The sequence below is a fragment of the Salminus brasiliensis genome, chromosome 7 (assembly GCF_030463535.1).
Source record: "Salminus brasiliensis chromosome 7, fSalBra1.hap2, whole genome shotgun sequence".
Classification (NCBI taxonomy): domain Eukaryota; kingdom Metazoa; phylum Chordata; class Actinopteri; order Characiformes; family Bryconidae; genus Salminus; species Salminus brasiliensis.
The window spans coordinates 9,649,098-9,674,559 of NC_132884.1; the positions used below are offsets into that span (position 1 = coordinate 9,649,098).

The following is a 25,462-nucleotide window of genomic DNA, read 5'->3' on the forward strand; positions in this document are numbered from 1 at the left end:
GACCTTTATGACACTAAAGGTTTCAGTACAGGTTTTCAAAGAGCAGGTGAAAAAAAAAATCCTTGTCTTGTACCCATTGTACACAGCTAGCACTCGTCAACATTGAAACATTGAAAAAGGATTCACCAAATTTGTCTAAAGAAGGAAGCTACTAATTAAAGAATTTATCGTTATTTAGCGAGTGTGTTTTAGCATTTCCTAAAACCGTAACTATGTCATTATTAAGCAGCTGCTCTTTTGATATTTGAATATGATACATCATGGGGGACAGGTAATCTTACTGAGTCCAGGCAAGGTGACCTTGCCTTTTTGTACAAGATCAGTATTTAAGGTTGGGGACATCCTTCTGACCAAGAGTTTCTCAAAGAGTAGTGGGTGATACGCTCCCAGCGTGCAGGCCATGTCACGGTGTTTCTCATAGTAGTGGCACAGCGACGTATGTCTTTTAGATGGGATGAACTCGTAGACGTCAACGCTTTCACAAAGATTCATCATCAGTACAATACCTAGAATAAAACACAAAGCACATGGAGTTAAATGAGGACTAACAGATCAACACTAAAACTGAGCTTATTATTTGGAGATTAGAGCAGAGGCAGGATGAAACTGCCTCAAGAAAAGCCTCAATTGACTATAATACTATTCAGTATTATACTTTTGTCCAGTGTGAAGATCTTTTTAGAAGATTCTTTACACATTAATATAGTCCCACAAGTTCTTAATGGTGTTTAAATGTGGAAATTTGGGATCCAGCTGAGTAACTCAGGTGTGAAGGTATCACAATCCACCACTGCAAGAGGAGTTTAAAAGCAGAAATAGAGACTAACAATTTGGAAGACCAGACTGTGGCAAACTGTGATCAAAGCCAGGCTCAGTTGGGTTGGAGCAGGCTAGTCACATTGCTAACAGCCGGGCTTACCGGACTTGGAGCTGCAATGCTAACAGGAATCCGCAGGGTTGGAGCAGGTTGGCCGTGATGTTAACAGCTGGACTCTGGAGGGTCAGAGCCACAATGTTAACTGGAACTACAGTCAGGCTCAGCAGGGTTGGAGTGGGTTAGTCGCGATTCTAACAGCCAGGTCTAGCAGGGTTGGAGCAATTTAGATGTGATGCCAACAATGGGAGAATTAAGCCTGTAACATCTGCAATTTCCCTTCTGAATTCTGATTTAGAATCAGAAATACTTTATTACAGAAGGGAAATTGCAGTTGTTACAGTTGCAAATGTTTGTGTCCAAATAAACTCTATAAAATTTAAAACAGAGAATAAAATTAAATATGTACATGTTTACAAATTATATTAATAAATTATATGAATATAGTAAAATTAAGGTGGGAGGAATGCATCTTCTCTGGTCTGCCATGTGGGCAGAAGGAGATATGGAGCCGTTCATATTTGTTTATTCTGATAGCCCAGAGGCCTACACACAGGACACCCTGCAAAGATCAGAGAAAAAAGCACTCTTGCATGTGTACACACACACACACTCTTGAACATATACACACAGCTGCATATTAACTAGCTGGCATGACTTTATTCACAGGCCAGCTTTCTAGGTACACCAAGCCAATGCCCAAACCAATGGGACATCAAAGCCAAACCCCTCTTAAAACAGGCTAGCCCTATTAAAACTACCACAGGTTGTCAAGACAACCACAAGATCTAAGAAATTATAGAGCAGACATTACTTTCAGTTCCTGCATTGAAGAAATATACAGCATTATACAGCTACTAGGGATGTCCCAATCAGGTTATTGTATCAAATGTGATCTTTGTGCTTATATGAATAATACAGGCACACAGTTTAGATAGGATGTGCTGCCAATAAATACTGAGGTAAAAACCCAATGTTTTTAGTAGCAGTTTCTATAATGAGACACTCTAGGCTGACTGATTTAGTTTAGTAGAGACTTCTTAGTGCTGGTTTAAAGACAGGTGCTTCATTCTTATGCAATGTTTTTAGCTCCACGCTGCACATTCTAAACTCTTTTTCGCTTACCTATGCTCGAAATAATGCCTGTTAAACACCCTGAGGACACCAGATGGCATGCTGAACACTGGTTAAAACAAAGACTCAGAACTGGATTGAGACTAATAAATCTGATATGTGTTTAAACATGCATAGTGCGATCCACTAGATCTGATTAGGACATCCCTAGATGTCCTAAACAGCTACTCTGTTTATACCACTGGGGCCGTTTGGAAAACAATTGTGCAACAACAGGTTCCTCAAGCACTTTTCTATCTGCACAGATGGACAGGATACAGACAAAATGTGTGTGTATGTATGTGTGTGTATGTATATATATATATATATATATATATATATATATATATATATATATATATATATATATATATATAGTGTCATTTTTTTATTCAATTTCACTGATCTTTAAGAAACACCAGATTTCAGAGCTGTATGCTCCACCATACTTGAGGAAACTAAATCTCCATTTCATCTCTAAAAAAACTTCATCTTTATTTCATCCAGGAGGTGGGACATTTTACAAACCATGACGCCTGTATGTTTGAGACTCCCTGTGCTTATTCCAAACTAATCAGATGCATTGCTGACAGAACCAAATGGTGGATGGGCATTTGACCCACCAATTTTCAAAAACGTCCAGGCATCCCTACGGGCCACTGACCAATAAGAACAAACAGACAGACAATCAGAACCATGCCAATCAGTAGACCTAATCAGAATTTCAGTTTTAGCGGTACATGTCCCAAACAGCAAACACAAAAATAAGGTGCCATTATTGCATGTTGGAGTGGCAAACAATTTCTTGGTATAAAAGAATATATTTGAAGGAGGGACTGAAGGGGGAACTCTCAGACAGGGAACCAAGAGCATGTCACAAACATTCAAAAACGCACCATGTTATCTTAGGATTAAATAGCTTACACGCAACCAAATTAGTGATAAACCAATGTTATAAAATTAAAAAATAAAAACACAGACATAGAGACCTCAACTTTTGGACATTAGGAAACTATATAGTACACTTGACTGACCATGCAAAACTGATTTGTGTGTTTTGGTGTAGTTCTACAGATGTTTCCTGATCCTGTTCCACTGCAAGCAAAGCTCGCATGAAAATGGCCACTCCATGCCCTCCAGGACCACGGTCATCCAGCTGAACCGCAGGCTCTGCAGCAACACAGTGACGGGCAATGTGCCCACCTCCATCAGACTCAACAACGAGTACAGCACCCCTGTCTCGGAACGGACCAACCCCCCCCAAATCACCCCGAATTCCCAGCTCACCACTTTTTAACCATCATGCCCTGACATGACCAAGCAAGCTCAGACAATCACTCATTGTCTAATGGGTGGAATAAGAAGTGTGTATCAGTATCAATCACAAATCTGTCTGGAATGTTGGACCTGAGCCTATGTTAACTGAGCATGGCACTATACTCTTTCCCCTTGATCATAACACATGAAACAACTGTAGCATTACCTGAAATACCAGAATTTCAGTAGCAACATCCTTGAGTGGTTCTGACAAATGTACTGCAATGCACTGTGTATATTTCATTGGAAAGAAAAAAAGTGCTAAAGAAGTCAATGAGCTTCATTCATGAAACATGAGCAAAATGTCTTTTGACTTCTCAACAAAAAAGCAAAAGAAAACAAAGATTAGGAACATTTTGGAGAGGAAATCAAGATTGAATGAAGTGCCTTTAAATCAGCACATTTTATTTTCATTCTGTCATACATCCATCACTCACTTAGGGGAACCTGATATAGCAAGGCATTTGATTAATTATACAGACTAAAGGCGTTCAAGTTATTTTGCTCAGATTGTCACGCTTGATCCAGCACAATCCTGCGCAAACACTGGGCATTTATATTTGGCAAAACCTCCCTCCCTGAGTTGTGAGCCATTTGACTATTAACTCTATGGTCTCACATAGGAGGATCAAACAAATGCCTGTAGAGTTGTACCTGCTCTGCGAGAGCTCTTTCAAATTACAGAAAATCCAAGGGTGTATGGCCACGTGCCATGACCGTGAGCGGGGCCAACGTGCAGGGTGCACGCTCTGCAATGGCAGCAACTTTGGAGAGCACGCCTTCCCGACAGTTGCACTGCCAATTATAAACCTAGCTTGACCTAGCTAGCAATTTCTGGGATGATGCTGTCAAGCTACCTCCCACTGTAATGTTCCAGTGTCCATAGAGCCAAGCATGAGTAGCACCTGTACAGGTGCAGTAAATAGCATGGAATCTTTTGGACTCCCTTCTCAAAGCTGGCTCTAAAGTGTTGCATAAATACAAAAGAAAGGTTCTTTGTAGTCTGAAGTGACTAACCAGAGTCTCTCTCATTCCCTCTACAAAGCTCTGTCTGCCAAAACCAGCAACAGTGCAAGACCAGCCATTTCCACTGGTGGCTATTATAGACCCTAGACTATTTTATAGTGAAATATTATAATTATCATAACATTATTTAATAAATCTATATGTATAAATAAATAAATGTGACTAAATACAAACAGTTGCCTTGCACAGGCTAGTCAGAAAATTGTTTGATTTGATTTGTATTATTTATCACAATAATAAACAATCTTTTACAATGTTCAGTTTAATTAAAGTCATGTGAAATTACACTTTAAGAGTTTCTGAATGTTACACACACTAAGTGTGTCAACGAACACTTAAATGACGTGTTTTACACACAATTTACGTGCAAATGTGTTCTGCTCGCGTTACATGAATGAGGCCAGTATGTTTGGAATACGTGTGTGCTTCTGGTGAAATGTGAAATGTCTAGTTGGAGGTGTAAATATGGCATTGGGATCATAAACTAGCACTTTTAAATGAAGGTAAACTGTGCGTTTAAAGTCCAAAATGAACCGAATTTATCAACTCTTAGACATTTCTTCACAAAACAACACAAAGACTCGTGTGGACATGCAGCTCATTGTCATATCAGCAGTGTTTCCCCAAACTTTTTATTGCAAATTATCTGTGCCAACCAGCATTTGGATGCCCATATTGTCACTTTAGTGTCTTTGTTTGTGCTACACTGTTTATTATTATGTGCATGTTTGTTTTGCTATGTCTACCAATGCTGGCTGGGTTCCCCCCCCAAAAAACATCTTAGAATAAATTATTCTTAAAAGACTAAACAAGAGTCACACATCATTAATATCACTAATCGCTAAACTGTCTTTATATTCACCCACTAACAAAAGCCTTTTGAGGCTAAATACAACAACTACTTCGGAAGAATGAGGAAGAGGGAGTTATACGCTAATGCTAGGCTGATGGGAGAAGGGAGAAATATTGGCGGAAGCCGGAGGTCTGCCACATGCCTCATGCAAGTCGGTGAAGTGAGGTGGGTGCTAGGCTAGTATCTCTGGTAACCATGCCAAAAGGACACAGAGAACACTTTCTGATAATACAAAAAAAGATTGTTCTGTTACAGTGCTAGACTATACTGCGCTATGTGGCTACTGTGATCTGTCACGGTGAGGTAAACCAGTCAAACACAAGCCTTCCATACGAGGAATATCAGCATTCATTAATTCATTCAGGCACAAAATAAGGGTTGTAAATAGGCTTGAAAACCCACATTTTACCCTGAAAACACACACATTTACTGTTTATACAGTGGCAAGAAAAGGTATGCGAACCCTTTGGAATTTTATTGGTTTTCTGCATCTCCAAATGTGATCTGATCCTCATCGAAGTCAAGCATACTGACAAATATAGTGTGCCTAAAATAATAAACAAATATCATCTTGCAGACCTTTATTGAACACACTCATTCAACTGATTACAAACAAAACAAATTAACATACGACAAGACAGGACAGGGGGTCATTGTAATAGTAAGTATTAAGCAGGCATACCGATAGTAGAAAAATAAAAGTAAATAAATAAACAAATAAGTGTAGGGATCAGCTCTGGATGAATCGCAAGAATTGGGACCAGATGTTGTAGTAACTGATATTTTCTTATGGTAAATTGAATAATCAATAAGCAAATTGTACCAGTGCTTTATTGATCATTTTGTTTTTTCCCGGTTAAGTGAAATTATTTTTTAGCGACTGTTGAAATGAGGATAAATGTTTGCAGATATTTTGGGATTGATAGTGAGGAAAGGGCACCAAGCAGGGCTTTGGTGGGGGAGAGAGGGATGCTGACTTTTTATTAATCTCTTTTGGCAGTTTGGTGTCTGTTTCAGAAGTTAATGAGAGCCATTGCTGAAAAGTATCCTAGCTGTTCATTCCTTTACTTTTCCATGTTGCAAAGATGATAGGTTTATTACTTATTTTAAACATTGTGCCAGATAGGGGTGGATTTACATGGGGTGAATTGCAGGCGGAGAATTTCAATTGCTTTCCACCAGGCAGAGAGAGTAGTATCTATTGTATTAATTTGTAATATGAATTAATTTGTCTATAAAGATAGTCTCAGGTGGGCAAGTCTTTGCAGATGTTGTACTATATCTATCCAGGCAGGATTTTAATTGTTGGTCCAATGACAAATACTGTAAACTGATGAGAGAGAAACAAATTATAAAGATTAATTTTATTTTATATTTAGGGCATCAAGTCCACCATACTTTGTTTTTTGAAGGGTGGTTAATTTGATCCGTGTTTTTTTTTTTTTTTTACCTTTCCAGTAGAATAAATTTACTGGTCAATTCAGAGAGGAAAACCAGCCCAGGGGTGGGTTAATGGGTGTCATGGCAAATAGACTTCAGGGAAAATGTTCATTTTAACAGATGCAATAAAGCCAATTAAAGATGGTGGAAGTTTGTTCCATTGTTTGAAATTCTCTTTGATGTTTTATAAAATTCGATTTTTAAAAGTTTCGTAAAATTCAATTAAAAAAAGTTCTTTACTTTTGTTGAGATATGGATTCTGAGGTAATTGATGGATTGAATAGTACATTTATAGAGTAAGTCCCAAACCTCAACATCAGTTTGAATAGTTAAGATCATGGCTGAGGCGAGTGGTTTAATACAAACTGCAAAAAGGGGTGGTGATAGGGCTATTTAAGGTGAAAGATTAGGATATTAATTCATTAGTGAACAGATGCTGAAGGTGAGTTATATAACATTTTAAGCAAGTTGGTGAAATGTGGGCTGAAGCCAAAATAGTTGAGGGAGGTAAAGAGAAAGGGCCTCCCTACCCTGTCAAACGCCTTTTCTGCATCTAAAGTTAATGCGACAGCTGGGTATCAGATCTTGGTGTATGTCTTATTTGTGTATAATTCATATTAAATGGTTGGGATAATGTTTTCATGGTGATGTGCACTGTCTTTTTACGCCAAATGTTGCGCTGCATGTTCTTTCCAAAACTTAGTTTAATCTGTCCTCAAAACATTTTGCCAGTACTGTTGTGGAGCGTAATATGCTCTTTTGCAAACTTTAGACACAGACATGTAATCAAACAAAATGTGAGGCTGGAATTACATAGAGATTAGGTTAGAGTTGAAGCTGACTGAGGTTGTATGTCTTGCCTCCTGTTGTGTTCATTACATTATAATTTGTTTTGTGTTCTCGGTCAAAAATGCCCCTTATATTATAAATGCCCTATTATAGCGCTAAAATCAGAACGGCAGTGTGGGAATTCCCTCAGCCCGGTAGGTTCACTCTGAAAATGTTGCAGAGGTTTCAAAACTCAATACATAACAAATATGACAATCTTGGCTAAAGCAATTTTTTATATTTCTGTAACACAAGAAACACCTTTTGGAGCCCTGCAAGGTTCTGGGGGTTCTCCCCTATCAATACAAATGTTTGATACGCTGGTTGAAGCTGTTGCTGATGTCAGATTCATATGTGCCAGCATGTACAAAATGTTTTGCAAACTGCAAAGCCTTTTTCCTCCTTCCTTCTTTCTTTCTTCTTTTGTTTTGTGACATATTTAATACATCAGGAATGTAGCTCACATGCGCCAGCATGTACAAAATGTTCAGCAAACTTCAAATACTTTTTCCACCAAAAAAAGTTAGAAGACAGGTAACACTTAAAATGTAAAAACTCAAAATGTGATTCTGGGTCAAAGTGCCGGTCACATGGTAAAAATTATAAACACACACATGCATACAAATACATGCAGTCATACATATGAGAACTAGATCAAAGCTGTTGTCATTAGCAAATGCAGCATAAAAAGTCATTAAGATGCTGCATTGCACCTAATATGCTGAAATGGCTTGAAATGCATAAGCCAGACATACAGACGCTGATGTCATGGGAGCTTTTTGGAACTGTCAATATCAGTGATGGCATAGTTATCTTGAAAAAGTAATTGGATTTCTGATTACTGATTACTCCTTGAAAATGTAACTTGGTTACTTTATTTTAAAAGTAACTAAGTTAGATTACAAGTTACTTTATGAGTTACATTTAGCGGCTGCCGACAACACCCCCCGACACCCACCCACCCCCCTTCGTTACTGGAAGCGCATTTTTAACAGTACCAATCTCCTGACATTTAAAGTTGAAAAACTATTTCCTGAAAAATACACTTACTGGTTTTACACTGAAGTCCAGCTTTTGTTGTTTGGGTGGAGGGGGATCTTGTGCATTAGTCACAGCTCTCTGCTTCGCACCACCTGGTGGGACTTGCTCTGTAAGTTTGACTGTGCTGCGAAATTTGTTTCTTCAAATTTGACGTAGTGTTTCTGAAGCTAGATAGCACTTTGTCACCAGCACAGAGTGTACAATGTTGTCCTCATGCTGAAAACGTGACTTAATTATTGCATAGGCCAGACGTTACTCCCTGAGACGCAAGATGAAAGCAAGGAAAATGATAATAATAGTAACGCACTTAGTGACTTAGATAAGTAATCTATTCAAACTAGCTGAGGTTTTTCTTGGGTAAATAGCAAAGCACTTTTGTAAGTTGCTCTGGATAAGAGTGTCTGCTAAATGCCTTAAATGTAAATGTAATCTGATTACTGGATTGGAAACAGTAACTCAGATTACTCATTACTGAAAAAGGATTGGAGTAACTGACATCCAATTACTGACATTACTGGTCAAAATGCAAGTGAGACTGACCTGTATATCCACTGGAGGGTGGATTGGACTGGATTTTCTCATCAGTATTGTTCTGAAGCATGCTCCAAAGGCTCCAAATGAAGGTTGGGTGCAGGATATAGAAGGGCTGTCTGGGAGAACGTTTCCTGTGTTCCTTGTACGCCATGAAAAAGTCAACATCTGGGCTTTTGTACCACTGTGAAAGTTATGTGTAACACATAGGAAGTTATTTTAAATATGACCTTCAAAACTAATAGAGCATTTATTACAACAGGACACATTATTACAGGACAACATATCACCAACAGTACCACACCCACCAACACGCTGCCACGCTGCAAACCTGCCAGTTTCCTAGCTAAACTCACTGCGGGTACAAAGGTTATGATAACAGAATTAAGATCTTAATGCTGATACCAAATCATGTAGTCCTGTAAAACGTATCACAAAAGATCACGGAAGTTGTCTTTGTATTTGCTGTATGTGTTAAAATAATTCAATTATTTTCAGTAAAAATAAATAGGGACCCTAGGTTAGTGGGTTCAGAATAAACCTTTTGCCACATGCTGATGACATTAACCTGTGTGTTGGTTTCTTCCTTGTCATGTAGTTATGAAATGTGGCTGTTCAAATTGGAGAATCTCTCTGTACTTTTATATGTTCTGTATTCCAGTGTTTTTACTAAAAAGTCTAAAGCATTTGATACAACACAAGTTTAAGAATTTTAACTACGTGTTTTGAGCTTCTGTCTTAAGCAATAGCCCAGTTGCACAGCTTAGCTACTCTGGTACAGCCAGAGGTACAATGAAGTTCTTTGTACTGTGCTTTGTGTTTGTGTTACAAGTGTTTGTTTCTAATAAGATATAGGTCAGCCACAAAATCTCAAATGAGCTTTATACTGGAAAGCTGGTTATTTTTATATATGAAAAATTGGAATAGTGATGTTCACATTACACAGTGTCAATTTCTATAGAGGGATTGTGTACACTTAAAGGAATTAAGAGCATCATAGTCTATATTTAAAATGTTAACGTGATGTAAAATGCATCTGCAGAAGCGACCAACTATTTCATGTATTTAAAATGTGCATGTCATTAAGAATATGCAGTAAACTGATCCAGATCAGAAAGTGGGTTCAGAATAAACCTTTTACCACAGGCTGACAACACAACCTGTGTTGGTTTCTTCCTCGTCATGTAGAGAGAGAGAAAAAACAAGAGAACCAATAACAGCCATTATACAGCCATCCATGGCGATGATTACATTTTGTGCCCCTAGGCCTTGAGGCCGGCAACAATTAGGGGCTCGTCCGGTATAGCGGCACCTGAAGTGGCCACCAAGAAGATGCCGTCCAAACCACGTCAGGTGCTTGTCTGGGACATCCACAAAACACTGCCTGCACTAAACCTGAGACTGCTGCGATCTCTGGCTGCGGCCTTAGAAGGTGAACCAGTAGAAGAGGCTCCAGACGTGTTTACACTTCGCAAACCAGAACTGTTCTTCTACACTTCTTCCACAGCCAGTTGAGACTCCTACTCAAGGTGATTACCCATCTTCAGACTCAACCACGGCAACTCAAGAGAACAGCATACCAGCCAACAGGGACAAAGACACTGATGCATGGTACAGCTGGTAAAGATTCTGCATCTGTGGGCAGGAGAAGTACCTCAGTGGGGTCAGATCAGGTGGTAAGACTCACTGAAGTAGCAGCTTTCCTTTCCTGTAAAAAGTAAAAAATTCAAGGCGGGGCAGATTTCATACTCAGGGTCTGAAAGCAGTTACCATAGCATCTGTAAACAGATAGATGAAGGTTTGAGAGATGGATTCACAGCATCAGAAATTAGGTCTGTTAGGTCCGTTAGAAATTAGGTCCGTCCGAGTCACAAAACCTGGTGAGAGTTTACCAGACAATGTTGACATTACAGTGGATAGATTAAAGCTCCTACTCAAATCTCATATTCAAGACCATGAGTAGTACCGAGCTCTGAGCAATGTTTAACAGCTTGAAAATGCTTGGTTCGCATAGGTAAACAGAGACCAGTGGCTGTTAACGTAGCTCAGGAGGTTAATACTGACCAGAATAGTCAGTAGAAAAGAAACATTTATCCATTGTTTTATCTCTTGGGCAGACTGAGCATGGAGCTGTTGGATGTCTTAGGCGATCAGGATCGAGAAATCGGGTGAGGTCCCCGGAAAGGGACAGTCAGTGACCTAAAAACAGTAGTCCCACTCCAGTCCGAGTTGTGTCCTTGGAACTAGCAAGCAAAAGACATGGCTGTCTAGCAATTCAAGCGCCTATATTAGTTAGTCTGAGCTGTGTTAACTGTCCAGTCTTAACATTTAATGTCATTGAAGAGATTATTCGCAAAAAAGACAGACTGGCACAATCGCTCCAAGTGCACTGCTCAGCAAGGTGCTAAATCTAAGAAAAAACACTGGAGACAACTGTTCTGTCGCCAAATTGAATCTGTTGGAAACACCCTTACCTGGCTACTTGGTGAAAGTGGGAAAGAGAGGTCTTGTAATTCTGCTGGTCGGATGTGACATCAAATGTAGTGAGAGAGTGTGCAAGAGAAGGACAATGTCATTTGAACCAGCAATGGAAATCCACTATCCAGATGGCTTGGAAGTATTTCCAGCTATTGTTGATGTTCCCTTTGGTTTCACTAAGATTGTCAAAGCCCCTATTCAAAACTCCACACATCTACCTTACTCAAAGAAGCACACCCTGGGGTCTATATGAATTGGTGAGGGTTCCATTTGGGCTTACAAATGCTGCTTTCCAGAAGTGCATGAAAGGATTACTAGAATGTTGGTACCGGTATTTAGATAATGTGCTTTGCTTCTCCAAGACATTCGATGAGCATGTGGAAGATCTCCGATGTGTATTTGGAGGATGCAGAATGCGTTAGCATGGGATAAAACTGCGGCCACAGAAGTGTAAATTATTTAAACATCAAGTCAGATATGTAGGACGTTTGGTTTCTGGCGATAGGGTCCAAATTGACCCTAAGGAGGCAGTCCTGCAATTAAAAGAGAAGACTCCCAGAACAGTTGGGAGATGTTAGCGCTCTGGTCGGCTTTCTAAGCTATTATTTATTATTATTTATGATTTTTCAAGGTTGGCCAGGCCTCTCTTTGGACTCCTTCATAAGACAGATGAATCCAAAAGATCAGAAGTCAGGTCCAAGAACAGCAGCTCTGGGCAGCTTCCTTCAAAAACACTAGTCAATTGGACCCCTGAACACCAAGCCGTGGTGGCAAAGCTTGTGGATATGTTAAGCTGTTAACTGATGCATCCAGTGAGGGGTAAGGTTTATTATAACCTGAGTTTTTAGCTATTAAGTGGGCCATTTGTGATAAGTTTAGGGACTACCTATACTATGCACCCACATTTACTGTGTTTACCAATAACAACCCACTAATCTATGTTTTGAGTACAGCAAGATTTCATGTAGCAGGCCATCATTGGGTGGGAGAGCTGATTGACTTTCACTTTGATATTAAATACAGGCCAGGAAAGATGAATGTAGATGCAGGCGCCCTATCACGCTATCTGGTCATGCTTACTGACAACCTAAGTGAATACACGAAGACTATATCACTGGAGATGACCTCAACTGTATTTAAGGGGAGTAAGGCAGCCAAGGAAGAGGAAGTGCCATGGGCTGATGCACTGCTGTTTACTTCCGGGGATGAAGACCTTTCACCAGGTTGTGTCCTCAGTCATACCCCATGACATTAGAACAGCACAGCAAGAGGATGAGACAATCAAGCAGGTTCTGAAACAAGGAAAGAAATTGGAAGCCAAATGGCAAAGACAAAAGAACAATGAGTCAAGACAAAGAGACTCATACATGAGTGGAACAAACTGATAATCGATAATTGATAATTCTTTTTAGACAGACTGGTGTTCGCAAACCTTACCTTCTTACCAAGTAAATTGAGAACAGAGGCGGTAAAGAAATTGCATAATGACATGGGACAGGTAGGTGCAGACAAAGCAGTCTACTGTTCATGAAAAGGCACCCATGGGGTCCATTGTCCCCTCTGCACCGTTTGAACTGGTTGCTGTGGATTACCTCCACCTTAATAAGTCAAGTAAAACGGCGGCGGAGAAACTATTTCACGACTTCACACCCAGTTTTAGGATATCCAGAGAGACTCCATGAGCAGGGACAGGAATCTGAGAATTTGTTCCGGAGACTGCAGCAGCTGGCTGGAATTTCTTCAGAGCTGACAGACCAGACAAGAGGAAGAGTAACCTGGCTTGCAAAGGTCTGCAAGCACTGTGAGACCAAAATAACTATTTACATACCAACACCTAGGCCAACACTCTTATCAGCCATGGACACCAGGAGTAAATACTATTTATACTGTGCCTACCATGCTAGTTTACACTACCCCACCAGAATTCCATTTCTACCCCTGGGCAGTCACTTGGGGGCTGAAGGCTTGACAAGATGTACAGAGCCATCTAAAAAAGTAGGGGACAGCGTAGCGGACTAAAAAAAAGGGTTAAATAATTTTCAGTAAAAATAAAGAGGGACCCTTAATTTTCCCTTTTATTTTTTTTAATTTCATTTAATTGGATTACATTTAGTCTGTTTTAAACCTTAGTATAATTTTTATTATACCCATATTTGTTTGGACTAAGGCTAATAGGTCATTTGTTTCACAAAGCAGAGGGCACTCAGTGGCAATGGGAACTACAGCCTCTGGCTAGGTTAGTGGGTTCGGAATAAACCGTTTGCCACAGGCTGACGACATTAACCTGTGTGTTGGTTTGTTCCTTGTCATGTAGAGGTATGAAATGTGCCTACATACATTTTAGTGGTGAAAGTGTACTCTAATATGTTCATGTCTTGTACCATGTCTTAGTCCAAGTTAAGTGGAGACTGGCTAGGCCACTCCAGGACCTTGAAATGCTTCTTACGAAGCCACTCCTTTATTGCCCTGGCAGTGTGCTTGGGATCATTGTCATGCTGAAAGACCCATGTACCATGTCTTAGTCCAAGTTAAGTGTGTTTTAGCTATATCGTTAAGTGAATGAGTTAGAGTGAATAAGTTATATTGAGTGAATAAAAAGATGTAAAAATACATTTAGTTTAGCATAGGGGCTGAACTAAATCATACTCGTCCTGATGCGTACCCTGAAGAGATGAAGTGGTAGGGCCTCAAACATGCATTTTGTACCCATACCATTATATCTGAATTTAAGCAGCTTTACAAAAAAGGTGAGCTTAACTGCTCTGTTGCAATCCAGAAAGGCAAAATTGGTTATGTTTGCTACAATACTGAAGTTTGAGATTACTCACACTTAAATTCACTCCCTGCCTTTGTAGCACTATTTAAAAGTTACATATAATAATGTGGAGGGCTGGAATACTTTTACAAATTGCATATTTCAGCTTCTGCAGGGAAATAACTAATAGCAGTATAAGACTTACTCTTGTTTACAATAACTACTGATTGGTAAAAGTACAATTTGTAACACAGCTACTGTAAATGAAAAGTAGACATCTGAAAACTATGCTAACTGGCATCAGTAGTTAGACAGTAAGTTAGACTCACCTTCTGGAGGTTAGAAGAATATGGGGGAGGGTCCCACATCACCAGAGTAATATTCTTATAAAAAGAATTTCCAGCAAACTTATGATTTGGGTTACCCACGACCTATTGGGAGGTCAAATTCACAAGCCATTATAATGTTCTGTCATGATCCTCATCAAGAGTGTTTGAGACAGAGAAGGAAGCAGGCTAAGGCTCACCTGTGAGTTGATGATACGGATGGTGGTCTTGTTGCCTACATCCTTCTCAAAGCCCACAGTTGGAGCAGCATTGAAGCGAAGCACTGCATCGTGGGAATCTACAGTAATCAAACCATCAAAAATCAGACTGATTTATCAAGCGTGGCATTCATATGTTTAATTTTGTAGACTAACACAAGAGACAAGACAATTGTAAACAACAGAAATTTTACCCAACCACTGCCCCCACAAGAAAGAAGCAAAGGAAAAAGCATCGTGGACAAAAAATATACTTTCAATTCAATAAGACACTAAATACACTAAATGAGATAAGGGCTACATATCATGCCTACTACCAGTAATTATGCCTAGTGCTGGACTATATGCCCTCAAATATCGCACCAATTTTATTTCGATAACACCATTTAAAAGATTTATACAGTACAAGCTTCTCGAGTTGCTCAGTCAGGATTACAGTGAACCCCTCAGACTTGGGCAGGTTTGTGATGAAATCTACTGCTAAGTGGGACCAGGGACGCTCAGGTACAGGTAGAGGTATGAGCTTGTCAGAGGGGAGTGTTTTAGGGGGGCTTACATTGAGTACATGTGCTGCAGGAAGCCACTATGGCATGGACATTGGCACACATGCTCTCCAACCACTTAGGTGTAATTAGGGGTGAGGAGATTAAGTGTGTCTTGCCCGGGTGGCCAGAGGACAGACGAGTGAGCCCAAGGAATGAGGCATTCACGGAGTGGCGCCTGGACTGGGCAAAACTAAACAGGATCTGGGAGGATGAGAGCTGGTACAATGATAGGAGAATAATACTGGAAAGGCTTAACAGGAAAACCAAAAACCACTGAGCAGCACTCAGCAGGGGCATGTAAAAATCTACAACAGAAAACCACAAGCCGTGCTTGGGTGTCTAAAACTTGGAAGGAGCGGGACAGGAATAAACAGGGAGAAATGGAAAACCACAAAACCCTGCTTGGGAAAACAAGAGGGGAAAGAACAAGCGCTACAGAGCAGTGCTTCAGCGATTCAGGATTCAAACAAGTAACGGAACAAAGATACTGATTACCAGAGAAACGGAGGAGAAACACAAGACACTGATAGTGAGGTTTTCCCCTTGAACAGACCATGGAAAATGCTAAGAATTCATGGCGTCGACACAAGAGTGAATGGTTATAAAGCCGCAGTAACAGGTGAACTGAGTAAGTATTCAGGGGAAGCCGACCACTGCGTGCGTGCTGTAAACTTCTGGAATCCCAGCTCCTTCTATGGGAAGAGGGCGGAGTTCTGGGAGTGCCAATGAGGAGAGCTAGAGGACGAACACCTGACAAGGAACAACCACTTCTCTAGAGAATGAATACGGTGTATTTGCTGGTCAGATACTTATTCCAGCGAAAGATCTTCCACTCCCTAAGGCAGTATAAGGCAACGTTATTCAAATAAGGGAACGTTAAGAGTGAACAGGCAATACTACACCGCTACATTTAGCTGTCAGCCCCAATATTCATCCTGCAACAGTTTTGACAATTAGGCCTTGGGCATTGTTATTATTCAAGAGCAAGCCAAATTAACAGCCCTATTCAACAGCAGACTAAATCCAGTCCAAATGAGGGAGAATGAATGTGCAGGGTGAAAGAAAAGGAGTAAGGGGGAAGAGAGAAGATACAGAACAGTGGACTACACCTGGTAATGGCCAATGACAACCAATGGGGCTGAAATTCAGCCTTATTCTTAACCACTAGAAAACCTATGTAACTTTATTAGTGAGAAGACTTTCATTCTGAGGAAGGGAAAACTAAGAAACAAATATACAACAAACATTTTAGCAAAGTGCAAAAAAATTATAGTAACTATTTACAACAGAGAGAAGATGGCTAATGCTAACATGCACAAGATAGAAACGACAATATACAACACAATATGATGAAAAATTTAACAAAGTTCAATGTTAAAGTATCAGTATTTATTTGTAACTCCAAAAAGTAATATAAGTAAATAACAAGTGTTAATTAATTAAGTGTTAATTATCTATTTTTTAAGAATATAAGATTTTGAGATTTATAAGACTCTGCAAACTCCACAGGAATATATAGTTTGAGATGGTGAAATAAAGTCATCATGCTGCTCCTTTAGTTTGCGACACATAATTCAAGTGTCATTCCTTCCAGAAACCAAACCATTTCCAAACAAATGACCCATGCATGATCTTATTTGGAATTTAATTGCACACAGATGGTAACCTGTGTAGCAGGTACATTATGAATTTCATATTGTATCAATTGTATCTGCAAACCTGTCGAAAGTGTATATGAAACCGAAACCACAGAACTTAAGAGAATTCTAGCTATTCATCTACACACAACAGGATGACAGCACTATTTGGTAAGACTGGTTTTGTCAGGGTTATTTACAAAATACAATGACAATGCCTCACTGTAAACCAGTCAATCAGAGCAGAGCTCATAAAATTCCTCATGAGTCGACCATAACAGAAACAAACTTTCAATTTATTCTGGGTTCTTCACACTACTACAAAACTAATAAAGATCCTCGTTTGCCGCAGACCACACTCAATATTCATTTTATCTGTAAAGATTTTAAACAGTATCAACCATTTTTAGTTTCATTTTTGCATAACTGCACTGTAATCTTCCCTTTAGTTTTAATCCAAATAAATTAAGTATGTTGAATATATGCAACATGCGATGCCAACCGTTTTCTTTACTTCTGAGTTAAATCAACTTTCTTACAATTGAGTAGTGGTGTAATGGATCACAAAACTCACAGTTTAGATTGCATTATGGTTTTTGAATCATGGATTGGATGTTTTGAATCAGCAAAAACAAAAAGGGAGACAAATGTGAGACGGCAATGTTTAGTTTAAAGGTGTTTTGCATTACTGCGTTGTTTGAATTAGTGACTTTTATTTTGACACGCTCTGTTAGTTATTGTATTATTGTATTAGTGATCTATTTGGATACTGTTAGTTTGCGTTACTGATTTTTATTTTGACATCTGCATTAGTAACAGTCTGTATTAGTAACTTTTATTCTAACACTGTTAGTTTGTGTTACAGACTCTTATTTTGACACTGTCTGTATATGGTGCTGCGGTTGAGTGGAGCTATTTATTGGATCTTACCCATTGTTCTAAAGTTAACTTACCTGATGATTTCTCCTTTTTACACTCAGCCAGTGTCCATATTAGATTCCCAGGCCTCCAACTAATAGAAATCTGCTCTAAACTCACACACCAGAGTGATGTTGCTGAAGAGTGGCCATGTTGCCTTATGGCTCTTTTGGCTTAGTGTTTACAAAACATATAGTATATACATATAGTATATATTACAAAACATAAGTATATATAAAGTTATTAACATATAGTCTACTATAATATAAAACATAACTTCATAAAAGGTTGTGATTCAAACACTTCAGTGCCTTATACAGATTTACAGACCTGTCCAGGAGAAAGGTCAGTAATTCTGTGTTCAACTTTAACTCCAGTGTTAACTCCTGTTTAACATGTTTTTTTGAAGCAAAGCATATTTTTTTGCCCACAGTGATGCAGGGAGATCATTAAGGAGGTTAGATGGAGTAATGAGGCACTGATCAGATGAGGTGGAGTAATGGGGCATTGTGGAGAGGATGTGGGGTATGAGACATTGAGGAGAATGGATGGGGCTTTGAGAGATGGGGCGGAATAACGGAGCGTTGGGGAGATGAGGAGATTGGGTGGAGAAGCGGGGTGCTGAGTACATGAGGCAAAGTAGAGAGGTACTGTGTAGATAGGGAGGAGAAATGGGACATTGAAGAGTTGAGGTAAAATAATGGGGAGTTAAGGAGATGACAGAGTAACTGGGCGTTGAGAACATAAGGGGGAGTAATGGGGTGTTGAGGAGATGAGATGAAGTGACGGGTTACTGAGAAGATTAGATGGAGTAATGGGGTGTTGAGGAGATGAGGTGTAGTAATTATGCATTGAAGAGATGGGGTGGAGTAATGGCCATTATGGAAATGAGGATGGAATAATGGGGAGTTGAGGAGATGAGATGGAGTAATAGGGAGTTAAGGACATAAGATGGAGAAATAGGGTGTTAAGGAGATGAGAGTGGAGTAATGAGGTGTCAAGGAGATGAGGGCGGAGTAGTGGGGTGTTAACATTAGGTAGAGTAATGACGAAGACAACGGAGACGACATCGGCCTTGGAGAGCCAAGCACCACGACCAGCCAGTTTAATCAAGGCGATGGCGAGGTCCACGGTGGAATAGCTGAGACTCATGAGCTGAGAGCTCAGCGAATCCATGGGGTCCGAAAGATCAATGACGAGGTGCTTCTTGCCAGAGTACTTACGAGTAGCAATGGTGATGCGGAAGATCCGGTAAGACGAAAAGGGGGAGGGTGAAAGGGCCAATTATGAAACACTCAGAAACTTCCTCCGATGGACATCCAGAGAAGCGGTGGAGAGGGTGAAAGGAGGAGCGGCGGAACCACTCCCGGAAAAGGGACCAGTAGATCGCGGGATGGCAGTCCGGCCAGATCGTGCTGGAGGTTTGACGTCATGAGAACGAGAAGTGAGAGGCAGCGTTTTATAGTGCATGGTAATAGAGGGGAGGAGTTTGGGCGGGGTCCGTCTCCCAAACTTTCAGTTGCTTTTATTTTCATAACTCCATTTAAAGAATTGAGGTGGAGTAATAGGGTGTTGAGGAGATAAGGGTCGTGTACAGGCGCATTGAGGAGATGAGGTGGAGTAATGCGGTGTTGAAAAGATTGGTGGAGTAATGGGCACTGAAGAGACGGGGTAGAGTAATAAGTGTTATGGAGATGAGGGTGGAATAATGAGGTGTCAATGAGATGTAGTGGAGTAATAAGACGTCGAGGAGATAAGGGGTGGAGTAATGGGATGTTGAACAGCTGAGGTGGAGTAATGGGATGTGGACGAGATTTGGGTGGAGTAGGGGGGCTTTGAAGGGATGGGGTGGAGTAATGGGACACTGAAAAGATGGGATAGAGTAATCAGACGTTGAGTAATATGGTGTTGAGGAACTGAGATGGAGTAACGAGGTGTTAAGGAGACGAGGTGGAGTAATGGGGCGATGAGGAAATGAGGTGAAGTAATAGGGTGTTAAAAAGATAGGGTGCAGTAATGGCCACTGATAAGATGGGGTGAAGTAACAGAGTGTTGAAAAGATGGGGTGGAGTAATGGAGTGTTGAAAAGATGGGTTGGAGTAATGGGCGTTATAGAGATGTCCGGGAATAATGGGGCTTTGAAGAGATGGGGTGGAGTAATGGGACGTTGAGGAATTGAGGTGGACTAATGGGTCGTTAGAGATATGGTGGAGTAATAGGGCATTGAAGAAATAAGGTGGAGTAATAGAGCATTGAAGAGGTGAGGTGGAGTAATAGGGTGTTGAGGAATTATAGAAATGAGGAAATGAGATGCAATAATGAGGCACTGATGATATGAGGAGGTGTAACGAGGCATAGAGGAGAGGATGTGGAGTAGAGGAGGTGGAATAATGATGCATTAAAAAGATAAGGGGGGTGGAGTAATGGAGTGTTGAAAAGATGGTGTGGAGTAATGGGGCGTTGAAGAGATGGGGTGGAGTAATGGGTCATTGAGAAGATGAGGGTGGAGTAATGAGGCATTAATGAGATGAGTTGAAATAACGAGGCAGTGAGGAGAGGATGTGGGGTAATGAGGTGGTTAGGAGAAGAGGCGGGGTAATTAGGCATTGAGGGTGTTGAGTAAATGGGGTGGAGCAACGGGCTGTTAACGGTCTGATGTGGTGGAATAATGGAGCTTTATGGAGATGAGAGTGGAGTAATGAGATATTGAGGATATGAGATGAAATAACGGGGTTTTGAGTAGGTGGGATGGAGTAATAGGGTGTTGGGGAGATGAGGTAAAGTAATGGGGTATTGTGGAGATAAGGCGGAGAAATGGGTTGATGAATGGATGATGTAAAGTAAAGGGGCATTACGTAGACAGGGTGGAGAAATGGGGCGTTTAGGAATTAAGGTTGAGTTATGAGGTGGAGTTGAGGAGATGAGATGGAGTGATGGGTTGCTGAGGAGATTATATCAAGTAATGGAGTGTTGAGCAGATGAGGTGGAGTAATGATTAATTGAAGAGATAAGGGTGTTGGAAAGATGAGCGTGGAATAATGGGGTTTTGAGATGAGGTATAGTAATAGGGCATTGAGGAATTGAGATGGAGTAATAGGGTGTTGAGGAATTGAGATGGAGTAATAGGGTGTTGAGGAATTGAGGTACAGTAATAGGGTGTTGAGGAATTGAGATGGAGTAATAGGGTGTTGAGGAATTGAGATGGAGTAATAGGGTGTTGAGGAATTGAGGTACAGTAATAGGGTGTTGAGGAATTGAGATGGAGTAATAGGGTGTTGAGGAATTGAGATGGAGTAATAGGGTGTTGAGGAATTGAGGTACAGTAATAGGGTGTTGAGGAATTGGGGATAGGGATGGAGTAATGGTTCCACATAGTGTTGCATAGTTGCACAGGGGTGGAGTAATGGGGCACTGAAGAGATGGGGTGGAGTAATGGGGTGTTGAGGAGATGAGATGGAGTAATTGATGAGATGAGGTGAAGTAACGAGGCACTCAGGATATGAGGTGGAGTAACAGAGCATTGAGTAGAGGATGTGTAAGGGGTAGCTCTAGGGCACCAGGGGGAGGCCCCGAATCACATAAGCCCAATGTACCACACCTGGGCAAAAAGCTACATAAGCACTCAGATCTAGTTGCCGACTGCTGGATCTTTTGACTCGTCTTGAGTGTTTATATCAGCCACGTTCGGGTTGAAGGCTGAGTGGGTCTCACGCTCCTTAATGTGTTCCTCCTGTGTTTTCTTTCCTCTGTCTAAACTCCAAGTTCTCCCCACTATTTCCCTCGAGTTCCCTGTGCCTGGGCAGTGTCTTTGCCTTTTATCTTTAGTTTTCATTTTCCTTGTTTGCTTTACCCACCTTTCCCCCGCGTTAGACGCTGCGTTTGTTTATGTTCCACCCCGTTTGTCGGCCACACCCATAACTGCCACTTTGGTGAAGCAGCAGAGCATCCGCCTCGCGACGCGGCGGCCTGGGTTCAATTCCCCGGGTGACTTTATGTTTGCGTAGATAGGGCGAAGAAATGGGGCGTTGAGGAGTTGAGGTGGAATTATGGGGCGTTGAGGAGATGACATGGAGTAATTTGGTGTCGAGGAATTAAGGTGGAGTAAGGGGGCATTGAAGAGATGCGGTGGAGTAATGGAGCATTGGGGAGATGTGGTGGAGTTAGGGAGATGAGATGGCGTGATTGGTCATTGAGGAAATTAGATGGAGTAACTGGGAGTAATAGAGCATTGGGGAGATGAGGTAAAGTAATAGGGCATTGTGTAGATAGGACAGAGAAATGGGTTGTTGAGTAGATGAGGTAAAGTAAAGGCCATTTTGTGATAGGGTGGAGTAATGGGGCGTTAAAGAGATGACATGGAGTAATTGGGTGTTGAGAAGATGAGGTAGAGTATTAGAACACTGATGAATTGAGATGGAGTAATGGGGCATTGAGGAGAGGACATCGGGTAATGGGGTGCTGAGCAGATGAGGGTGGGGTAATGAGGTGTTGAGATGAGGTGGTGTAATGGGGCATAGGGGAGATGACGTAAAGTTGAGGAGATGAGATGGAGTGATGGGTCGTCAAGGAGATTAGGTGGAGTTTAGGACATGAGATGGAGTAATGGGGTGTTGAAGAGACAAAGGTGGATTAATGAAGTGTTGAGGAGATGATTCACTGAAGAGATAAGGGTGGAGTAAAGGGGTGTTGAAGTAATGGGGCTTTGAGGAGATGAGATGGATGTTGAAGAGATTGGGTGAAGAAATGGTGCGTTGAAGAGATGAAGGTGGAGCAAATGGGCGTTGGGAAATTGATGCAGAGTAATGGGGTATTGAGAAGGGAGTGGAGTAATGGTTCCACTTTGATGTAACTGTACAGCCTGTAGTGAATTAAGCAGTATAAAGTAAACGTTATCATGTTTGATGTGTTTCCACAAACACTCCTTACAACTGTCTAACAACATCGACTCGCTGCCTTCGTCTGATCCACCACAATTTCAATTTTTAGCTTAAATAAGATGAAAAAGGTCAGAATGTCAGAAATACTATAGACTTAGCCAGCAGACTAAACACCACATCACAGCACAGACTCAGGCTTTAAGTCACAAAAGTATAAAGAGGATAAAGTCTCATACAATATGAGTAAATGTTTACCACTGTGTTCAGGCACATTTAGTAGACTACTTCATCCAGGCTTCCTTGCCCGAACTTAGTGTCCCTAAACTTGTAACTACGGTGGGCTTGTTTTCAGACCGGGCATCATCCACAGCACCCCTACCCTGTGGCTCTACAAAGTGGAGTGCTTTATTATTACAGGATAATTAATGTGAATATTAATGTAAAGTTCTTAGATCTTTTTGTGCAATGTACATTTCTTTGTTTATGTTATTCCTTTATTATTTCTGCCCCATAACAATAAAAACATGAGCAATGCAGATCTGCAGCTTTGCCACTGATTAAAATGAAAATCCCCAAATATTATTAAGATCATTCAATATCCAAATAGCTCCAACAACCGCAACCAATAATATGCATTCGTTAAACGTGGTGTGGCAGTTTGTGTTCTTTCTTAAACTCACCAATTTCTTTTCCCAATGATGACTTGAGAATGGAGCCAGCCGAGCTGACCACAGCACATGTCCTGAACGGAGTGCCGTGCAGCCTGTCCAGGGGTTGAGAAGGCACCAGTTGCCCCCAGCCCAAGCTAGCGAAGGGCTCCTCTGTCCCATTCAATGTCCTGACCTGGACTTGCTCCTTCAGCTGACACAGAAGCTCCTTCCTGGTCAGCCGCTTTTTTGGCTGTTCTCTGTAAGTCACGTTAAATGTATTGCTGGTTGTATACTTGCTCTTGGCCTTCTGCAAGCGTAAACTCAGCATTCTGGAAGAAACGTTGCCCTTCCACAGACCATGGACCACCTTCCTGCCATTAGAGAAGTACTCCTCCCAGTCATTTGGTAAATTCTTCTGCGAGCTCGTTAGGTGTATTAAAGTTTTCGCTTTCCTTGCATTGTTTTTGCTGTGTTCCTTCTCCTTCACCAGCTGTTCAGAGCCGGTACCACTGGATTTCCTGATAAGGGGAGATTGGGAGGGTGCAGCAGCCCTGATGCTGCCCAGGACATGCATTGAAGGTATGGCTGAGCGGGCTTTATTGTAGTGAAAGTCTGGCCTGGAGAAATAGATTAACAAGATCAGCACCCAGCCAAGCACACAAATCAGGATAAACCTAGTCCAAGTCCTCATTCTGCTAGGCCTGGATCACAAGACTTCAGTCAGTCAGAGAATGTGACTTCTACCGCCACGTTTGGACAGGTGAGGTGAAAATCCTTCTCCAACCTGAATGGCCCGAAGTGCTATCTCATAAGAGTAAAACAGACAGGACCAGCATCCAAGACATCAGATCCACCAAGAGCAGCTTCCCCTGACCCCACAGCTTCATTCTGCCGGGCCTGGTTTAGTAAACCTCAGCCAGCTCTACAAGAGAAAAGGAGATATAAGGTTTGATTACGCCCACAACATATGGAGAACTACTTGGTATGCCCCTTCTGGACAGGTTCTTAACACAAGTGCCTTTACTTGACTCTTGCACCAATTTGCATCATTCAAATTACACAATTGGGGCTAACGTGTGCCACAAAGCTCATCAAGACGTAATTAACCTAGACTATATGGAAAACAGCTAAAGTGATCTGTCGTCAGCAAAACGAGTGAACTGACAATGCGTGAACACTATGAGTTCACTGAGAGTCCTCGTTTATCTCACGAGCAGCCAAATTCAAATTAAGCGGATTTCCATCCACATCGGCCACGTCAGTGTTTATCGCCCTCCTCCTACAGTCCAAACAAACTGCTGCATTTCACAAAACGCTGTGATCATTTTAATCCCATCCAGACTAGCATTTTTAGTCTCTTCCCAAATTTGACAAGCGCTTAAGAAGAGTCTCTCAACAATTTGCTTGTTCTTTGCTGCTGGGCCTTATTAGCAGAAAATAAAATTAATCAGAAAACAAAATGAAGATACCACTGGCTGATTAAAGGGCTGATTATAATGGCAGCTACAGGTAAGAGGCATTTTAACTAGAAAGACTGTGGAAAATGCTAGGAACACAAAACGCAAAAATGACTACTTGAACTACTTGTTGCAGAAGTGCTAAAAACAATTGTCACACTTTATTTGAGTCTTTCTACAAAACACTGACACATAGCTCACAGTCATGAGTTTTACAACATATGTTAATTAATTATAGAAGAAGGCTATTATGTAAGAATTGGTATTTTTTGCTCCTGGCCTCCTGGGAGTGTAATTTACAATTACTCCACTCAATACAAATCACGCTTTGTTGCACACATTTTTCTCGGCTGACAAAGTGAGAGAAGCATGTGGAATGAGCAGGTAGGGTAACATTACAGGAGTGTACATGAATTACTGGAGTTAGCATGGAGTTAACATGATATCAAACAAGGCACATCTCTCATGACAATCACCAATAATGATTACATGAACCTGGTTTATTAATAGTCATTATCTGTTGTGACAACTGACAATCTGCAATAAAAGCAGTTTATAAGAGTTCAGGTTTAATAGGA

General features: G+C 40.9%; 2 protein-coding genes across 2 annotated transcripts in view; one reads left to right on the plus strand and one right to left on the minus strand.

The window, feature by feature from the left end:
• tmtops2a (teleost multiple tissue opsin 2a) overlaps positions 1-3,284 on the plus strand; it is a 32,497-nt gene extending 29,213 nt beyond the window's left edge. Inside the window, exon 4 of the mRNA XM_072682976.1 lies at positions 3,054-3,284. Within this exon, the coding sequence (XP_072539077.1) occupies positions 3,054-3,284 (231 nt within the window). The remainder of the gene's footprint in view (positions 1-3,053) is intronic.
• Positions 429-24,231, minus strand: st6gal2b (ST6 beta-galactosamide alpha-2,6-sialyltranferase 2b). The gene is made up of 6 exons (XM_072683767.1): positions 23,458-24,231; positions 14,783-14,880; positions 14,586-14,687; positions 9,033-9,207; positions 8,502-8,751; positions 429-506 (listed from the first exon to the last, which is right to left on the minus strand). The coding sequence occupies exons 1-5, from the start codon at positions 24,116-24,118 to the stop codon at positions 8,726-8,728; spliced, it is 1,062 nt and encodes a 353-aa protein (XP_072539868.1). The 5' UTR covers positions 24,119-24,231; the 3' UTR covers positions 429-506; positions 8,502-8,725.
• Positions 24,232-25,462: the final 1,231 nt, after the last annotated feature.